Source organism: Gavia stellata, chromosome 4 (genome assembly GCF_030936135.1).
Source record: "Gavia stellata isolate bGavSte3 chromosome 4, bGavSte3.hap2, whole genome shotgun sequence".
NCBI classification, from domain to species: Eukaryota; Metazoa; Chordata; class Aves; order Gaviiformes; family Gaviidae; genus Gavia; species Gavia stellata.
The window spans coordinates 21,259,781-21,279,460 of record NC_082597.1 but is presented as its reverse complement, the minus strand read 5'-3'; the positions used below and the strand labels follow the sequence as shown (position 1 = coordinate 21,279,460).

The 19,680-nt window shown below is 39.1% G+C and overlaps 1 protein-coding gene across 1 annotated transcript; it reads right to left on the bottom strand.

Annotated features, from left to right (window-relative positions):
- Positions 1–6,374: 6,374 nt before the first annotated feature.
- CRELD2 (cysteine rich with EGF like domains 2) lies at positions 6,375–19,569 on the bottom strand. Its single transcript, XM_059816892.1, has 10 exons — positions 19,417–19,569; positions 18,151–18,233; positions 17,117–17,227; positions 14,624–14,715; positions 13,395–13,571; positions 12,060–12,158; positions 10,303–10,380; positions 9,401–9,496; positions 8,415–8,555; positions 6,375–6,943 (listed from the first exon to the last, which is right to left on the bottom strand). The coding sequence occupies exons 1-10, from the start codon at positions 19,567–19,569 to the stop codon at positions 6,885–6,887; spliced, it is 1,089 nt and encodes a 362-aa protein (XP_059672875.1). The 3' UTR covers positions 6,375–6,884.
- Between the last annotated feature and the right edge of the window lie 111 nt (positions 19,570–19,680).

Genomic DNA, 19,680 nt, shown 5'->3' with positions numbered 1-19,680 from the left:
GACCCTCAGCCCCAAATAGCCTACAGTCTCCCTACTGACAAAGGCTAAATTAGGAGAGTCAAATTCAACAAAAAAGCATCATTAAGTAGAGAGACAATATTTCTACCTCAGCAGCAGATCAACTAGTGTAATCAAATACCGTTTTGCCATCAAAGCAATAGCAGCATCCTTGATGTCAGGAGAGTAGATCTTGGCCTGTTCAGGGATCTGCTTGGAAGGGAAGCTAAGGCAGACAGTCCTAGACAGAAGAAGGGTCCAGGAGAGTTGGCTGATTCTCAGTGATCACCTTCTCCAACCCTGATGTGTGGGAAATCAATTAAAGGTGGCAGGAAGCCGGCACGAATAAACAAGGAGCTCCTGACTAAACTCAAGATGTAAAAAGGAACACACGAGGTGGAAACAGGGGCAAGTGACCCAGGAGGAATACAGACACACTGTCTTAGCATGAAAAGATTGGGTAAAGAAAGTCAAAGCCCACCTGGAGTAGAACCGGCAAGGGATTTAAAGAGCATCAAGGGCTGCTACAGGCATGTCTGCAGCAAATGAAAGTTGACAGAAAACATGAGCCCACTGCTGTGAGCAGGGGACCAGGTGACAAAGGACACAAAAAAGGCCAAGGTACTCAATGTCTTCTTTGCTTGGTCTTTACTGGTAAGATTTGCCTTCAGGTTTCCTATGCCCGTGGAAATGTCTGGGACAAGGAAGACTTGCCTGGAGGACAATCAGACTAGGGAACATTTAAACAAGCTGGACAGACAGTAAGCCCACAGGGCCTGATGGGATGCACCCATGAGAACTGTGGAGGCTAGCCAATGTTATTGCAAAGCCATTCTTGATCATCTTTGAAAAGTCATACTGATCGGAAAAGGTTCCTGAGGACGTGAAGAAGGCAAGGTTGTTGAGTCTCCATTCCTGTAGATATTCAAAACCCAAGTAAACATGGTCCAAAGCAACAAGGTCTTGCTGTAGCTGACCCTGCTTTGAGCAGGGTTGTTGGCCTAGACAACATCTGAAGGCACATTCTACCCTCAACCACTCTGTGATTTTGTCATCTCAGAAATTCATTTGGCTTATATTCTTGGTAGTGGCAAAGCCCAATTTTGGTCAAGGGGCAGAATGAGTTCTGGCTGCAGCAAGTGTAAGTGTGGAAGAGTTAATGGGGTCTCAGGCACATTTAGGAGATAGATCACTAACTGCCTTACAGTCCAACTTTAATGGACAACCAGAGTTGGTGTAATCAGGACCTGCAGGTCATGGTCATAATACCATACTAGCAAAGCAACCTGACGCTAGGCCAGGCCAGGCCCAGCTTAGCTCAAGGGACAGGACATTGCACTGTGCCAGGAATGGAGTGGAACAGTTAGTACTTTCAGGTAGTCACACTCCCTGCAATCTGGACTTCTAGATTCCACTCTAGGAGCCCAGCACCTACTAGGTGTGAGCAGGGTGCCAACATCAGGTGTAATGTCTTCTAATGGCAACTATCAAACAACTCAGCCAGACTTTGACATCTACATTCTAGATAGCCAAAGTTAAGGAAGCTAGATAGGTACTCCTAGCCGAAAACACTCCTCAAACCTCCCCCACGCAGGACATGAATGAGTCTGGCTTTTCATTCCTTCTACAGAACTTAGGTGTATGAATCAGGATCAACAAGTTACATCTACTGATAAGAGATACTAATTTTCTTAAAAAAAAGGCAAACAAAAAACCAAAACCCCCAAACAAAAAAAAAAAAAAAAACCCAAAACCCCAACCCCCCCCCCCCCCACCTAAAAGAACACACAAACTTGTATGAGCTCACTCTTTTCTTTTGATGTGCGGCCAGATGTAGCCTTGCCCATCTAGTTGTTAGTTAACCTAGTGGTTAGAGCACTCTCAGAAAGCAAGAGAAATAAATCCAGATCTAGGTCTCTTACCTCCCAGCAGATTATCCCAGGAGATTGCTCTACCTTCCAGAATCTTGGTTTAAGAGGTTTAGATTCAATGGGGCTAACAGCAACTCTCCCCCTCACCCCCAAGACATTCAACAAAGACAGGGTAATAAGGACATGCCTGTTATCTCAACTTTACACATAGCCATGTGTGCTACAAAGAACAATCGGTAGATTAGAAACTAAATTTTAACATTCCAGTTCTGTTAAGGGGAAGTATTAACTTGAAGATCTTTAAAAACAAAAGTTAAAATCAAGACAAAAAGGCTACAAAAAATATCTAATGCAACAGAAATACCATTTCAAAGGTACTTTCAAGTAAGAAAGAAAATCTAATACACTAGTGCAAGACTACTACAGTAGCATCTATTAAAATCAAATTCTAAGAGAAATCTGAGAAAAAACAAGATCCTTGCAAACATATTCAAGCTCTATCAGCAGATATTTGGATTAACATTGGAACTGAAAACAGAAAATTAGACATGGTGTGAAGTTGCTGAAAAAAGATGAGGAAAGTATCATTTTGATCCAATGAAGAAAAAAAAAATAGCACAGTTACTTTGAATAACCTCAGAAGTTTCCTTTCAGAACAGATAATCTCAGAAAATAACACATGACAGACTGGTAGACAGAAGGATGGAAAGGGAGGGGTATCAGGAGGTCAGCTAGGACCATTATGGAGAACTGTCTTTTATATTATTGCTGTATATGATCCAAGACTGCTTGGGTTTTTTTTTTTAAAGCTGTTTTTTTCTCCCCATGCATTCTTTTCAATTAGTCACTTGTTAAAACAAGCTTGAATTATTTGTATGCCTAACCTTGTGCTGTATTAAGAATGGTCTGAAAGCAACTTGAAGGGCAAGGTGCACCCTGTTTGTCAGGGAGAATTGTCTTAACATGTGCACACTGTGCTGTATACACCGAGAGCTTAACACTAAACATGTGATTTGGTGATTTTCAGAACTCTTGGTGCTTTTTTACTTGCAAGCGTCAGTTCAAAGGCTAACAGTGACAACTGCGTGACTGAAAAGTACCTGTCCCATACATACTAGGATGATGTATGATCAGTCCTCATCAACCATAAAAGGAAAAATAGTGTTGTTTGTACAATATATCCCATATATTTTACAGTGACCTGTGTCTTGATTTTATCTATAACCTATGGGCTTTGGCATCTCTTCTGAGAAAGAAGATACCTAAATCATCAAGTTATTCTGCAAAACAGACTTCTTTTACCCTATTTATGAACTTTTTATATACTTTGCAGAGAACTCAGTGTCTATGATAAAGATGCTGGGAATTCACACTGAAGGATAAATTCAACATCATGTCCCAATGCTCAGATGAAAATGTTTTAGCACATACTTTGATTCCTAAGTTTAAACACTGCAGGAAGATTATGGTGTACATGCTGCACATTGAGACTGCTCTCCTAGCCTTGTTTAGAGCTTTAATTGAAACATGGAGGTCTGTAGATTCGCTTGTTCCTCAAAAGAGTTCCTGGACCTTCTGTGGAGTCCAGCTATAACATACCAGAGAACCTTGTCCTTTAAAGTGCCTAGATGGTACTGAATAGTGTATTTCCCATTGCAAAAAGCACTTAGTCTTAGGTCAAGAAAGTAGTAAAGAAGTAGCAAGACAAACTAGCAAAAGAGATGGCGTTTTTAGTTTGACACCACACAGTATGAAGTTTACAAAATAATAGGTGTGAATGTGGAAGTTCAAGGTTCACCTTGGTATTTAGAAGTATCTAACAAAACACTCCACTAACCCAACAAACAAGATTTGTGCCTATCTCAGACCATTTCTGAAGTATTTACCAACATAGTCACATAGTTTGACATGAGACCTGCAATTCTAGGCAACTGTTAAGTACAGAGTCTTCTACTACATAACCAGATCTCCTTACAATGTAACGAAAAATTTAATGGGAACAGCTCACTTTTTTTAGCACTAAGCTATTAACACATAGAGTAGAAAGCATTCATACGCTGGAGTGGTTTGGTTAACACAAAGCACTTGACCTTCATTGCCAATTTCTGCTAATCAGTTAAAATTCTTCTCACCCACCCCATCCATTCTGATTATGAGGGGCAAAACCCAAGACAACTAAGAGTCCAATTCCCACTCTATTCAAGGCAGATGGAAAAACCCCAATTTTTAGTTCCAACTTCTAAAACAGAGCAGTAATTACAGTCTGAAGTAGTAAAATGAGGATGCAGAATAAAACAAGAGGAGTAGCTCTTTAGAAACACATCACTGAGAAGACATGATGCAGTACCATAGCGTTAAATATTTATCAGGTACATAACTTGGTCAATATTCCTTCAGAGAAAGCTCTAAATATCTGAATTCACCTTTCTGGACCCCTGACTTACCAAGTTTATCCACAGTAATCTAATGCAGAGCAATAGGTGCTAATAATCAGGGAGCAGGGGAATGGGAGGATTGAGGAAAAATATATTAGTTACTCCTGATACCCAGGTACCATGTCTATATGCTTCCTAGGGAACAACATTCTGACGGTTCTACTGTGGTAATGGAAAGCTGAAAACATTATTCTCCGGAACTGAAGAATAGTTTGGTTTTATCAGACTACTCTCATTACTTTTGCAGGTCAGGCTAGGAAGAGTTTCTCTTCTCTCTCACCAGAGAAAAAACAAATTCTTGAAGTTTTTGTTTTTCATTATTTCATCCCAGAGTTGAGCTTAACTAGGACCAATTCAGTTAGGGCTTTTCATCCAGAGCTTGGGGAGGGAGGAAATGGAAAGCAAATGCTTCCACAATGTAGTTAAGAACCTCATCAGGTATGCCCCTCCACCCCGAGTCCCAAAAAACTTGAAAGGAACTTAGAATAGCAAGTTCTTCTTCATATGAGAAAGCATTATTTCAGGCTTGAAACATTAATAGAAGAGTTTGTATTGGTGAGACAATTCTATTGAATATGAGTTGATGGTAGTTTCTAAACAGAACTGACATTTCATGTTACTATTAACAAGGACTATTCAGACCATCATATGGAACACCTCGAAGTTAAGTGTCAATAACTGAGCAACAAAGACAATCTATGCTCCTGTACGATCCTTAAGGCCTAATATTACTGTAACTGGCTACACCTCTACTAAAAACCCTAAAGATCCTTGAGTTGTATTCCCTGTGCTCCCCAAACTGCCTACTTTTTCCTCCTTTTAAATTAGTACTTATTAAATACAACACCTACCCTACAACTTAAAAGATATGTGGCATATAGGCCCATCTCTGGCAATTACAGCTGAGAAAGCACTACAGTTTTCATTCTCAGACTGGCAAATTAAGAAACATCTAGATATAATAGCTGAACGACAGTAACTTAAAGAAAACTGTTACAGATACTTTAATACCATTGGGTGTTTAAACTATAGGACACAAGATCAGCTTAGCTTTTAACGTAAGAATCCAACGGAATCCTTTTTTGTACAATATTCACATAAATACCTGTTGCACATAAATCCTACATGCACTGTTCACAAACTGAATTGTGACTTAGTCTGAACAAAAAAAGTCTTCAGGAATATACAGGTGGTGTTTGGCCTTCACTGCTCAACAGGTCAATCCTATCAATACCCTTTCTATTTCCACTTACCTCAGGGTACTGTTTATAACTTCTTCACAGCCAAACCTAAGCTATCCTCTTTTTAGCTGTATTCCGTAATCCCTCTTTATGCTCCCTGTATCCACCACCGCAACATATTCCAAACTTTACTCACTTCCATCAGAGCTTTAAATACTGTACCTGGATGGTCCTTAGCTTATTTACAGCTGCGATGGTCCTGCAGAGTATACCAGTTTTAGCTCTTATACTTGCCTTTAAGCTTAGGGACAACACGTAGGAAGTTGTGTCTATGCTATGCTTATTAGATTTCCCTCTGAAATGGCACAAGAGACAACAACAACAAAAAAGTGATTGTAGTATGCTTGCTCTGAAAGAGACGGGAAGCTATTACATGCAGCAGTAGATTGTTGTGAAAGTCATGTATTGATCAATTCTAGAGAGTACTCATATAACAACTGTGAGCTACTGAGTGCAGGTGTTAGCCAAACTTACTTTTCATCACTGTATAAACTAGTTTACATACTTAAGGCAAATATCTGGAAGAAAAAGATTTGTCTACCTACCTATTAATTCTTCCTTTAGAGGAAAGTGTGTGTGGGGAGGGGGTTGTTGGGTTTTTTCTTTCCTTTTTTTCCCCATATACATTCCAGCACAATTGAGTGCTGGAATTCAGTGCTGAACTGAAATACAGTGCTTACAACGTTCTGTGTTTTTGTGGGATTTTTTGTTTGGTTTTGGTGGGGTTTTTTGGGTTTGGTGTTCCCTGCCCCCCCCCCCACTGCCTAAATGAAAAATAGACATGACAACACAAAGGTATTAACACTTAAAAAATTTTAAGGCACTTTCCAACAAAATAAACTTTTATTGAATGCAGTATTAGGCATTCTATTTTGTTTAAGGGAACAGTGCTTCCCCCGCAAAGAGATTCCCTTTAACAATTTCTAAAAGCTGTATTTCAGTTACAGAAATATTTCTCATGTCAAGAAACACCAAACTTGAATTTAAATTTTTCTTGATTTATGAAGTACAACTAAGTCCTTCCAAATGATGATAGCTTACAGTAGGCACTAGAATGAGAAACCTGCAAATTGTTTACAATTGCTGGGTACAACGTTATGTTAATTCAGATTTTATTAACCCATCTAGAGTGTTGTTCTTAAAGAATTATATAAAAAGTGGCATTTAAGAATAAAGAAATGCAGCTTAAAGAGCAGTTTATCAACATTCAAAAAACAAAAAAAATCTTCATGTCAACCTGCATATTTAATACCATTTTTTCCACAGTATGCCAGCTAGAAGAGGCTTAGTCCAATAATTTAAAACTTTACATAGAAATGTCTTTTGGTTCTGAATGCAGATCATAAGTCATCATGCCCAGTAGGTGAAGGCTCAGTTGTTTCACTTTCTACTTCCTCTCCTGTGAAATTAAGTATCATAATTAGAATACAAATGTATTATTAATTATACCATATAATTTTTGACATAAGGGATTTTTTAAAGAGAAACACAAATCAACATATTTATCAAGATCAGAGAAGCAATAAAGCCATATAGAAGAGCTACTTGCACCATCCTCCTAGTCTAAGCTTAGAATTTTTTTTTTTCTAGATGCAAGCAAAATATTTTAAAAAAAAAAGGTATGATATTGTTAGTGGAAGAAAAACAGCTATTTCTGTTCTAAGGTTTTGTTTTCAGCTATTCACAGTGATCTTTCTCCTTTCCACACACCTGTCAGAAGAAATTCCGGTATTTGAAAACAAAAAGCAAGTATTACTCAGAATTATTTTCTATAGTGCAAACTGCTCAGTTCAGATGTTAAAACAGCCTTTAAAAAAGCAGAGCAATTTTATTAATAATTTTTATTTATTAAAACTTTTCATTAAAAAAAAGCTAAGCCAATTTGTCAACTTTTCACCTTGCTTTTATTCTCAAAATGTCAGGCCACATTAAAAAAAACATAGTAACTGATATCCCGAGTATCTGCCCGGGAAACTGCCATAACTGATTTTAAAGGACTAATAACAGCAAGTACTGAGAATATAAGGTCTGAACTGAATAGCCTTGAGTAGCATTACTACATAGATCTTTACAACTCATTAGTACAAGATGAAAAAGCAGTGGAGGCAGAGGGAACAGAAAAAACATCCAAACAAGCTAAGAAGTAGAAAGAAAATAAAGGTATGAAATTGGGTGTCTCTCATCTATTCTCCCACAACCATTATGGCAAAATAATCCTGTCTTTCACTTTGGAATTGTAAAAAAAAGCCTAGATGAAACACTAATGAACATAATTCTGTCCATAATGTGTCATATACCCTAGAGCACATTACACTTGAATTTCTTGACTGAAGGTATAGTTTAAGTCAAGCTAAACAGTTCCCTATTTCTGAAAGATGGGTGTCTTCTCCATAGTCACCTTCACACCAGCTCTGGCACTTTTGTGATCACAAACTAAACAAATTCAGCTCACTCATGCAGCAAAAAGAATTCTGCTTAATTTTCTGAGATTTCAGTGAGTTGAAGCAGCTTACATGCGATCAGATAAACCCTTAAGTCATTATAATCAATGATAAAGGAAAAAAAGTGGGGAGGAAGGCGACCTCCTTTTTATGACAGTAATTTGCTAGTTCACTTTATGTAATGAAGCCAGACACGTAAGTGACTTAAAAACACCATCTTGAGTCAAGAAAAAAAATACCAACACAAGAACAGGACATCCATGCCATAATGTGGCCTACACCACAAACTAGTTGACACAGACCAAAGCTGTAGGAAGATGAGAAATTATACAGAAGAGTTTACAAGTGACTAGACCCTTACACAGAATACACCTCCAAGTTGTCGATATAGCATATTTAAAAAAAATCTGTCACTGAAAAGCCACTTGCCTGTTTTTACAGTTTGAACACATGTTCCATCCTTATCTTCAAACCCTTCTGAACATACACACTTGTAACTACCTGAAGTATTAATACAGTCTTGATTCTCTTTCATGCAGACCTTTTCAGGAAGGTTACATTCATCTATATCTAGAGATAGGATAGGGAAAGAGTCCACTGCTGTTACTTTGTTACAAAACTTATTTGTGCTCAGTCATATAAACAAAATTCTATTCAAATATAAAAAACACTGAGGAGCAGAATGCTGCTGCAACAGAGTTAACTTCTGTTAAAATAATCTGTTACGGTTCTTCATGATTTAGACTGTGTTTCAAATTTATTCAAATGTATTTTTTTTGTTTTGCAGGCCCCTATGTGGGGACATGAATTAAGCAATGGCACTCAACCTACTGAAGATTTCCCATAGTCATTTTCTATTGCTGCCATGGAAGTACCACTAAAAGGAAGGGAGCCTGTAAATACATCATCATAGTTAACAGCTACTTAAGATTGTGCATACCTTCTGCTCTTCCCCCCAGAAGAACTCTAATTTCACTCTTTTTACTATCATTTCAGGTGTTATAATTCACTATGAATTAATATCATTTGAACATGGACATTAATGGATTAACAGAAAGACAAGAGAATCCACATGCGTTCCTGCTTTTCTGTTACAAAATGAATACAGATGCACACTTCTAATGAAGTGGTAGATAACTGAGAAGAGACTCATATTTGTTTCCTGAACCCGCTATAAAATACTTTGCTCCTTTTGTAGGAGTGTTTCACCTTTAAGCCTTGTCATGTATATTAGCTCAGTAATATAAAGGAAGTTATAAAAAAAGTCTTTGCTGCTAATACTAGAACAACTGGTTTCATTTTGATAGGCTTGAAAACTGAAGCAGACAAACACAAATGTACTTAACAGCTCCTCAGTGTGACTAACCAAGAGCGAGCTAACTGGTGTTCTACCACGTACTGCTAAATCCACCAACCTGTACACTTTTCATCTTCCTTCATGTATCCAGATGCGCAGGTCTTACACTTGCCAGAACCTTCCCCTGTGCAACCTATGCAACTGGCATCACATGCTAAAGATAAAATATTTTAAGCATAAAAATTCATAAATCTGAGGTTTAAAGTACCACCCTTAAAGTCAGTCAGCTTACTCACACAAGAAATCATAGAATGGTTTGGGTTGGAAGGGACCTTAAAGATCATCTAGTTCCAACCCCCCGCCATGGACAGGGACACCTTCCATTAGACCAGGTTGCTCAAAGCCCCATACAACCTGGCCTTGAACACTTCCAGGGTTGGGGCATCCACAGTTTCTCTGGGCAACCTGTTTCAGTGCCTCGCCACCCTCACGGTGAAGAATTTCTTCCTAATATCTAAGCTAAATCTACCCTTTTCCAGCTTAAAGCCATCACCCCTTGTTCTGTCACTACACTCCCTGATAAAGAGTCCCTCCCCATCTCTCCTGTAGTGTCCTTTCAGGTACTGGAAGGCTACTATAACGTCTCCCCAGAGCCTTCTCTTCTCCAGGCTGAACAACCCCAGCTCTCTCAGCCTGTCCTCATAGGGGAGGTGCTCCAGTCCCCTGATCATCTTTGTGGTCCTCCTCTGGACCCACTTGAGTAGGTCCATGTCTTTCTTACACTGGGGGCCCCAGAGCTGAACACAGTATTCCAGGTGTGGTCTCACAAAAGCAGACTAAAAATAACCAGAAATCTCTTGCTTTCCTCATATGATAGGTTTAAACCCTCATCCTCCCCATGCCCAGTCAGGACCGGACCACATTGTACTAAATGCCTGGTATCACACCCCTTCTAGCACTACCCCTAGCATTACATTAGGATCCTAGATGATAAATTACAACAGCAGATTAAAAAAAAACCTTTGCATGAGAAAGATCCATCTGTGTTCAAACAATATTGGTGATCTTTGCAAGGAGAAGCAGCACACTCATCTAAATCTGCAAGATAAAAAGTGACAAGTTACCTAAAATAGTAGTCATGATTAAATAGCCAAATTAATACTTGAATGCTATGCTTTGAGATCTTGTAAGAACCGGCCCACAGAAGCTATAAAGGCAAACTGACTGCATTGAGAGTAACTGTTACAAGGAGTTCAGGATCAGATATGCAACATGTTAGACATAAAAGTAACGTGGTAACATATACTGTTTTGTTCAGCTTAAACTTACATTAACAAACCAAAACTGATCCTCAGAAGATGTTTTGTGATGACAATAACAGACGTATCAGAAATTCAAGAGCTCAAATTAAATAAAACTTCCAGAATACCTGCCATCCTTGTAATTTTCAAGTCAGTGTTATGCATGCATTTATGCTTTTTATGCAAATAGCTTAACAAATAAGCTTAACAATAAGGTAGAGTACTTTTTGGAATATTGTTATTTCTCTACTCCTATATTACCAAGCCAAGGAACTTTTTAAAGTATTAAAAAAAAAAAATTACACAAATGCACACACATACACCACTTAGTTTTCTACACAAAGCAAACTGGAGAAAGACAAGTTACGGTTAGGACCAGTCAAGCTGAAAATCAGTTAGTTCTACCTGGGAAATTAAAACATGCTAATCTTGTGATTCCAAGGGAAGGGCACAACAGTACTCACAACTAAAAAAATTCAGACAGAGAAAGGCTACTTCAGTCACCTTGCTGTCTATCTCATCCTGTTGCTGCAGACAGAATTCCTACTGATTACTCAACTGATTTATACTTGTTCAGTTGCAATGATTATTTGGAAAAAAACAGCTGTACAAAAGACAATACTGGAGCATCTTAAAAACACTCTTGGAGCATTCAACAGTTGCCTAAGTAGGTATCACAGGAGCTGTAATTCAAATCCTAGTTCTCATTAGCACTTTTAAGAAGGAGCAGTGTCCACATAATTTGTAAGATACTGCGTCCAGACATGTTAAGGGTCTTTAACTGGTCAAATTCAACCAGTTAAATAGAATGTGTTACTATCCCCCTCGTGCATTCCTGCATTGGGAGTATTTTTAGTATTTGGGTTTTTCCTTAAGTGATTCATACATATCTCCTCATAAACCAAGAGAAATGCTAAGCTAGAAATACATAAGAGATTAATGGAAGCACTGAGCTTGATGTCTCCTGGTATTTCTCTCCAGTAATAGGAAAAGTTAGTATGCCTGGCTTTTAGTGAAATGTTTGAACCCTATTAGGGTTAAGCATTTATAAACATACAGTAACGAGAAGACAATTGTGCAATTACTACAAAATATGTAGGTAAGCTGATAGGAATCTTCCAGCAGTTGACAAAATAGTTTAAATCAAGACCAGGGCACTGTTTAGCATTCAAATAAACACAAAAAACATGTCTTAAAAGGAACACCCCACTTGCTGCTATCTGTAGTCCACTAAACTAAAAAGATACACAATGAACAGTTTGATAAAAACAACTATAATCACCAGGTGATCAGTGGGGAGGAAATACTGCTTTCCTGCAACATGAAACAAGTTAGGAAGAGAGAGACTACAAACTATGGAAATCTAAACTGACAGAACACTTCTATAAAATACAATAAAACTTGATGTGATGTCATCTAACCTCACTAGCTAACATTGCTACAAAACCTGTTTGAAGTCCATCAAGCATTACTCACCCACACAAGCTGCTTCTTCGTTTTTAATCCAGCCTTCTTTACAGTCTTGGCAGTCCTTGTTACTTGAACCAGTACAAGTTTTACAGGCAGTGTGGCAGGCTGAGATAAGAGAAAACTACAATCTGAGCTTTGTTGAGAGAGTCCAAGACAAGTTTGGGCACACAAATTCTCAAAGAAAAACTTATTTAGGATTCACTGGAAGCTATCATATTTTAGTAGCTTGACTCTGCCTTTCACAGGATTAAATCTTATCTTTATGGAGACATCATTTATAGAAAAGCAGCTACAAAAAAAGCCCAAACCCCAAAAAACCCAGGAAGCCAAACCTAGCAATTACAGTCAGCTGCACCACTTAAAACAGCATCATGAAATTCTACTGGCTAGAAGTGGCAGGTCCAACTTCCAAAATATTTGGGAAGAGGAGATCAAGAAGGTAAACTTTGCTCAGCCATGCAGGGTTGGTACAACAGTTTAAACACTAGACTCGGCACTCCCACCTAACAAATCCTCAGACTACTTCATTTGCAACTAGCTATGAAAGCAATGTGTGAAGGGATATTAGTCTAAAGAACTTCACAAGAAAACATACTAGAAATCTAGTTGTATATGCGTATTACATATATAACATATGCATGTTATATATTGTAATATAAACCAAATTATACAGAAGAAATACTACACAGCCAGATAGAAAACCAACATAGATCGTGTTGAAAAACAATCTTCATAGACCCCACAGTCAGGATTTAGTTGCTGTAGAACCTCATTCAAGATGTAAAAACAGATGAAAATCTGACCAACTGAAAAAAGTTATTCCTACAACATTTGTTTCAAAATTAAGCTTAGATATACTTAACTGGAATCTATGTAGTCTACAGTACAGATCAGCTGTTTCCATGCCCATTTACTCTAGCTAAACTTATCTGAGACATGAGGAAAACCTAGCTTTCAAAGTAGTCCACTATACAGCAATTTCAGCTCAAGATTTTTGTACAGTACTTGGGGGGGGGGGGGGGGGGGGGCGGGTGGAGGGGTGGGGGCAAAGCTTGCTCTTCCCTCCTCTCTCCCTCATGACATAGATGAATTGTGTTTCTTAATTTAAAGCAGAAAAAAAATTAAAAAAAATTAAAAATCAAGGGCAGTCTGGAAGGATGACTTCGCAAAACCTTAGAATTCTATCAAACTGACTGACATGTCATTTAAGGTTAAAGCTGAGTGACCAAACTGTAACTATTTTTTGTTTTTACATTTGTCAGTTTAAATTTTTTCTAGTTTTGTTTACAAAAACTGAAGAAGGAAGACAAAGATCTAACCATGTGTCAAAGACTTTGTTACCTGTACAAACAGAATGTGTCTCATTTCTCAACGTACTGAAGTAACCATTAGAACAGTCCAAACAAAAATCTCCTGTATACTCCTTGTTACAGCTACATGAGCCATCTCCACCTCGGGTACCGTCACCATCACAGTGGCCATTTCCATGGCAAGGTCTTTCTGATCCACCACGACAAGCTAAAAAGGATCAAAAATACTTTTAAATCAGATGTTAAAGGAAATAACTTCCTATTCTCAGGCACAGGCACCTGAAGTCCCTCCCTCTTCATAGACAGTAAAAGGTTAAAAAAAAAAAAAAACAAAAACAACCACACAACAAAAAAACCCTGCTAAACCAGGATATAATTTCCAATTTTTCCCTTGAGAGCAACCAAAAGGCTTGCAACAAGGAATGCTCTGTAATATATTCAAGTATAAGAGGAACTCAAAACAATCTCCAGGAAAGTTCAGTTATAAATTTAATTTTGGGTAAAGACCATGGCTTAGAATGTTATCTGTTTTCCTGGCTTCCTAGCTAAAGTTGGTATCTTTAATTATTCTGGATTTCTGAGAATGCTCATACCACAGTTGGAAAAACCTACTAGCAATCATTTAGATCAATATTGGGAACTGGCACTTAATTTTTACAATATAAGAGGCCAAAGCTGATACCTAACAACGTGCAAGGTTTTAGCAATTTATAAGTTATACAAACTTCAGGGGCCAAAATACCTCCTTTATCACTTTTGCATCAAAGACCTTGCTTTCATCCAATTGTCTCCCACCTACTTTTATCCATTTTTTTTCCCCATTGCCTTTTTAACTAATGCTCAGTTATGAATTTCTTCATTTAATCCCAAACAGTGTTTTGGCTGTTTTACTTTTGAAACTGGTCAAGGACTGTTGTCTGCATAGCTTCTGAAAGGCTGCGTAAACAACAGACTTGATGTCACAGAGAGCCTTTAAGCATGGGTCAGGTGTGGATGTAAGCATCAGATCAGATGGATTCTGCACAGGTAAGTACCCTTGATAACTTTGTACTTTACTTCATGCCTGGAAGACTTTTCTTCAGGCAGGATGCTCACAAGGCAGCTACCTAACTACCAGGCAGCAGGCAGGTACATACTACAGAGCAACTGGTGTCTCATGCAAAATATCATATTTCATGTATTTGTCCATGTTACGAAAGACTGCAACAAACAGTTAAGAAGAATATATCTGCTACTGTATTTTTCCAAAAGAAAAATTACCAAGACAATCTGGTCCATAAGTTCCAGCAGGGCAGCAAACTTCTATTGTTTCTATGCAAAACCACTTGAACAAATCAGGGTACTTCTTCTTTCTATATATGAAAGACATTCCTTTATCAATAAAAAGAATGAAGATTCTTTAAAAGCCAACTCACACAACTGAACCTGCACAACACACTAGAGAAATCTATTGCGCGTGACGGATTAGAAACCTACTTTTTCTGCTCTGAAGATGATCTTATTTCAGGAACCCATTTCTAGAAAAAGTCCTCCAAATTGAGATGGATTTACCTTTTAACCTACAATACTATTATAAACAGACTCTACTTAAATTTTGTAGCTTATATTTATGAAAAATGTGAAATAAGAGCAATCTTGATACATACACACCCTTTTTTTTTTTTTTAAACACCATATTTTTAGGTAAGGCTTATATATGGTTCGGACGGTCTTATTTATGTCTTCCTCTTAAAGGTAACTGCTGTGTCTTTATCTCAACTATGCAGAAGATAACCCAGAACAGATAGTAACATCTGCTCAAATTATTGCCAACCTGATGATAGGGTGTCTGTTAAAATTTCTCCTCTTTTTTACCATGAATCAGGTATTATTTTAGACGGATTTTTATAATATTAAGAAGCTAGTTATGTCTACTCTAGCACTAGCATACACCCCCAATTAACAATGAAATCGATAGATATTATTTTGCATGAGGACTACTACCGTTCCGAATGACAATTCACAAACCTCAGTATCCCACTGATGCTGAAGTCTCAAAAACTTTAGTAAAGGAAAGGCTTAGATATTCTGTAGCGTGACAGAAGTCTTCAGCAACTCCTGAGGCACATACAGCTTCTCTTTCTAAACTATTATGTCTGATCATATTGACTCCAAGGCTCAGGCCCTGAAAAGTAAGTTCATCGAGTACCACATGTAATGTAACAACTTGTGAAAAAAGATCTAAGGTATTCATGGACAAAGAAACTGTCTTTGGAAACTACCACAGAAACTGAATGACATTTGGATATCACACGTTAAAGGACAGAAGGCAAAGTTAATCAATTGCACTCAAAAGGTCTATTAAATATAGAAACTTTCCAAAAAGCAACGTATTTTATGAATGGGTTTGTTTATTTTAGGAAGTCTACTTTGTCAAATTCTCTAAGACCCGTTTCTTTCAGTTCTGCAAATTTAAGACAATTTTAACACTCCGGGTTGCATACCTCACCTTTCTGGAAAGTATGTCCTATGAGGAGCAGCCAAGGACTTTAGGCTTGGCTAGTTTGGGTAAAAGAGGCTGAGGGGTGACTTCATTGCTCTCTATGGCTTCCAGAGGAGGGAAAGTGGAGAGGGAGGTGCTGATCTCTTCTCCTGCTATCCAGTGATAGGACACGTGGCAATGGTTCAAAGCTGCGCCAGGTGAGGTTTAGACTGGACATTAGGAAGCATTTCTTCACCAAGAGGGTGGTCAAACACTGGAACAGGCTTCCTAGAGAGGTGGTCGATGCCCCAAGCCTGCCAGTGTTTACGAGGCATTTGGACAATGCCCTTAATAACATGCCTTAACTTTTGGTTAGCACTGAAGTGATCACGCAGTTGGACTAGATGATCATTGTAGGTCCCTTCCAACTGAAACGGTCTATTCTATGCTGTGCTATTCTATTCTCTTCAATTGGCATGTTAATGTATACACAAACCTGTATAGTTAGGCAAAAGGATATAGCAATAAAGCAGTCATTAAGAGCAAAGTGGGTTATCAAAAATCCTTATCCAGTTATGAAAATTTATAACAGCAGTTCACCCTGTTGAATTCTAGCTGAATGGAAGTGCTGACAGTATAAAGTAGTAAAAAAATACTTAGAAGAAACATTATTTGGAATTAAAAAAAGATCTTAAGAAATTTAAATGCTACAATGCCATCTTTGCACTAATTATATTTTATAGTTTATGAAAAGCTTAGTTATAAATAGAAATAACAGGCTAACTTAGAAGGCAGATAGAAAAGTCAGCTGCTACACTACCATCCTCAAGAGATCCAACTTCTAGATTTGTTAGTATCAACTATTTTTTTTGATTGTCAGGAGAACAAAATAGTGTTCCAAGAAAAAAAATACAAACAAAAAAACCCACAGGAACCAAAGAGTCCCTTGCAGTTTTATGACAAAGGAAAACAAAAAAGGTAATAAACATCAAAGTTTTCCAATGTTAGTTTGCCTCAACACCCCACTGGCAACTGAGTAGACAGTATATGAGAAACCAGCCTGGATGTTTTGGTGCAACACTTTCAGAATTGAAAATAAAAAATGAACACAGTACAGTGGCACACACTACTAAAAGTCAGCCTGAACCCAGCTTTACCCAATGGCAACTCTTGAAGGATAATGAAGAATTACCCATACTGCTATTAAGGCACAAGATTTAACACTAGTAGTTCATCCTCTTAGATAACTTATCCACACAAAGATCTCCACAAAAAAAAAAATTAATACTTACAGTTTGAACCACCATTTCTCTATATGTTCTTCATGCTCTTCTACCATGTTGTTACATTCAAAGTTACTACTGTCGCACAGATGCTCTATGATCTCTACAAGACGAATTTCACTACAAGCAGAGAAGGAAAGTTATAAGTTTAAATTAAACATTTGACACCACTCAAGACATGACAGAGAAGCTAGACTTCAGCCTAGAATACTTTATCAGTTTATGGTGTGTTCTGAATTAGTTCCAAAATAAAGCAAGTGTCAGAATAAAGAACTAATGAACATTACTTCAACTAAAAAAATTACAAGGATGACCACAAGAACCACTTTGGCTCGATTGCCTTTATTATGTCCGCAGATTGTAGGTTTGATAGATTTTCAGCTTCCCAACAAATTTTGAGTGCAGCATTTTTCTCCTAAGTTCAACAATAAATTTCATGTACTGTTGATATTTGATACAAGCCCACAAGGCTCACAGTAACTGAGGTTCAAAAATCACACGCTTACATCTCAATGCTCCAACTGAGATTAAAAAGTGAATTTGAAATTCGGAAGAAAGATACCAGATCACTCTGCTCAGTAATCAACACATATACAAAAGAGTACAGTAATCTACACCTCTTCTAGTTTTCTGTTTGGCATTGAAATAGTGACGACTCTAGGGAAGAGATACTGCTTTAATTTTAAAACAAGTATTGCAGTAGTCCACACCTTTTATGACTATCAATTAACTATTGACTATTATTTAAGATTTTTTTTTAGGACTTCAATGGATAAATAGAAAAAAACTACTATGACCAATGACGGTATTAACTTTGTTGTTTTCAGAAACAAGACAAATAAAAGCATTAATAGGGGGGTTCTGTCTTTACTGTAATCTTTACAATGTAATGTTACGTTTTAATCGATAAGAATTTAAGGCTTGGACACGTGAAACTTCAACTGCAACATTCAATATTTAAATTCCAGAAAAACACTGGTACGGTGAAGTTATGCACAGTGGACATGAAATGCAGCCGAATGAGAAGTACTGACACAGCTTACCTGGACTCATACTTTGACAGCGTCTTCTCTTCCCAAGCAGTGTTTCCACCACCAAAGTTCTTTTTAGCTGTATCTGCTAAACCCTACAAATGAAAAGTACCAAAATAATGTAAGTTACATAGGGTTTGTTTCTAAAAAAAGTTAAGGGCAACAGTAAATGCTTATATGAAAATTGTGAAAAGCACCATGCAGAAACTTCAGTAAAGCTCTGAAGCTGCTGATCAAATTGCTAAGTGAAAGAAACAACTAGTGACAACATGAAAAGTGAGAAAGTGTAGGTTATAGCATAACATGACTCAATTTTCATAACACAAAAACAAGGCCTTGTTACAGTTTTCATTTACATCAAGACATACATGTATGAAACTTTATACCCTGCTCCTTTAAGTTCTCAGGAATTTTATTAATCTGTTGAACAGGACCTCTGCTTCATTCAGTTTTGATAGTACTTAGCCCAATCTTCACCATGTTGTAACTTAAACACACAACCATACAACAGGATAATTAATCATGATCAGCACAACTTCCCCGAGTCACAGTCAATGCCTATCAAATCATACCTTGCAAAAGTCTCCACAGTTAAAGTGATCTACCAAGCCTATAACAGTGAATATACATACAGAGGGTATTAAGTATCTGTCACAAGCCGAAGCAGCCCCTTGCTGCCTACATTGACTTTACTGTGCCACAATGTAGGACTGTTGCAAGTGGCAACAGACACAGAATTTTAGGGGATGATGTTTTCCACCAGCACTCCTCATGGAGCCGGGCATGCTACAGCCAGCACAGCCAGTCTTTTTGCACTAAAGCACCAAAATATCTTCGATGGCAAAGCTCGAGGAGCTTTGTAACCTGCCGACCTAAGCACTACAACTGCTACCGAAGACGGGAGCAAACGGCTGCCGTGTATCAGCTTGACTAGACGCTGGCGGCAATGGAGCACCGGGTGGATGCGCTCCCGGAGTTTGTCCGAGGGGCTGCAAGAGGTGCGGGGCCGCAGACCCAAACCGCGCCGGGCGGTGCCACCGGCTTTCTGGCGGGCCCGGCACCCCTCCTCACGCCCTGTTGCTGACCGGCCCGGAGACCCGGGGCTGCCCCTCAGAGCGTCAGGCGCGGAGCGGCCTGCGCCGCTGCCACCGTACTTCAGGCTGCCCGGCGGGACCCCGCGGCCGGCTCCTCGCCGGGAGCCCCCGCCTGCCGCCCCCTGCCCCACAGAGAGGCCGCCCGCCGCCGGCCTCCTTGCGGCCCCTCAGCCCCGCCGCCCACCTGGTTGAACCTGTCCACGATGCCCCGGCAGGTGGAGCACGCCAGGCGCCGCCGCTCGCCAGCGCCCAGGGCGGGCGGCAACATCAACAGGGCAGCGAAGAGGGCCACGGCCAGCGGTGCCCGGCCCGGGCGAGACGCGGGGCCGGGCCCCATGGCGAGGGGAGCCCCGGGGAGACGAAGCGGGGCCGCCCCAGCCGCCGCAGCGAGCCCGCCTCAGCGACGGCAGCGCCGGCCGCGCGCAGCGCGCTCGCCCCGCCCCGGCCC

Coding starts and splice junctions, on each gene's coding strand:
- CRELD2 (XM_059816892.1), bottom strand. CDS start 19,569: ATGGGGCCCGGCCCCGCGTCTCGCCCGGGCCGGGCACCGCTGGCCGTG. Junction 18,234..19,416: donor TCGTGGACAGGTTCAACCAG/GTGGGCGGCGGG, acceptor TTTCATTTGTAG/GGTTTAGCAGATACAGCTAA. Junction 10,381..12,059: donor CGAAGAAGCAGCTTGTGTGG/GTGAGTAATGCT, acceptor TTTATCTTGCAG/ATTTAGATGAGTGTGCTGCT.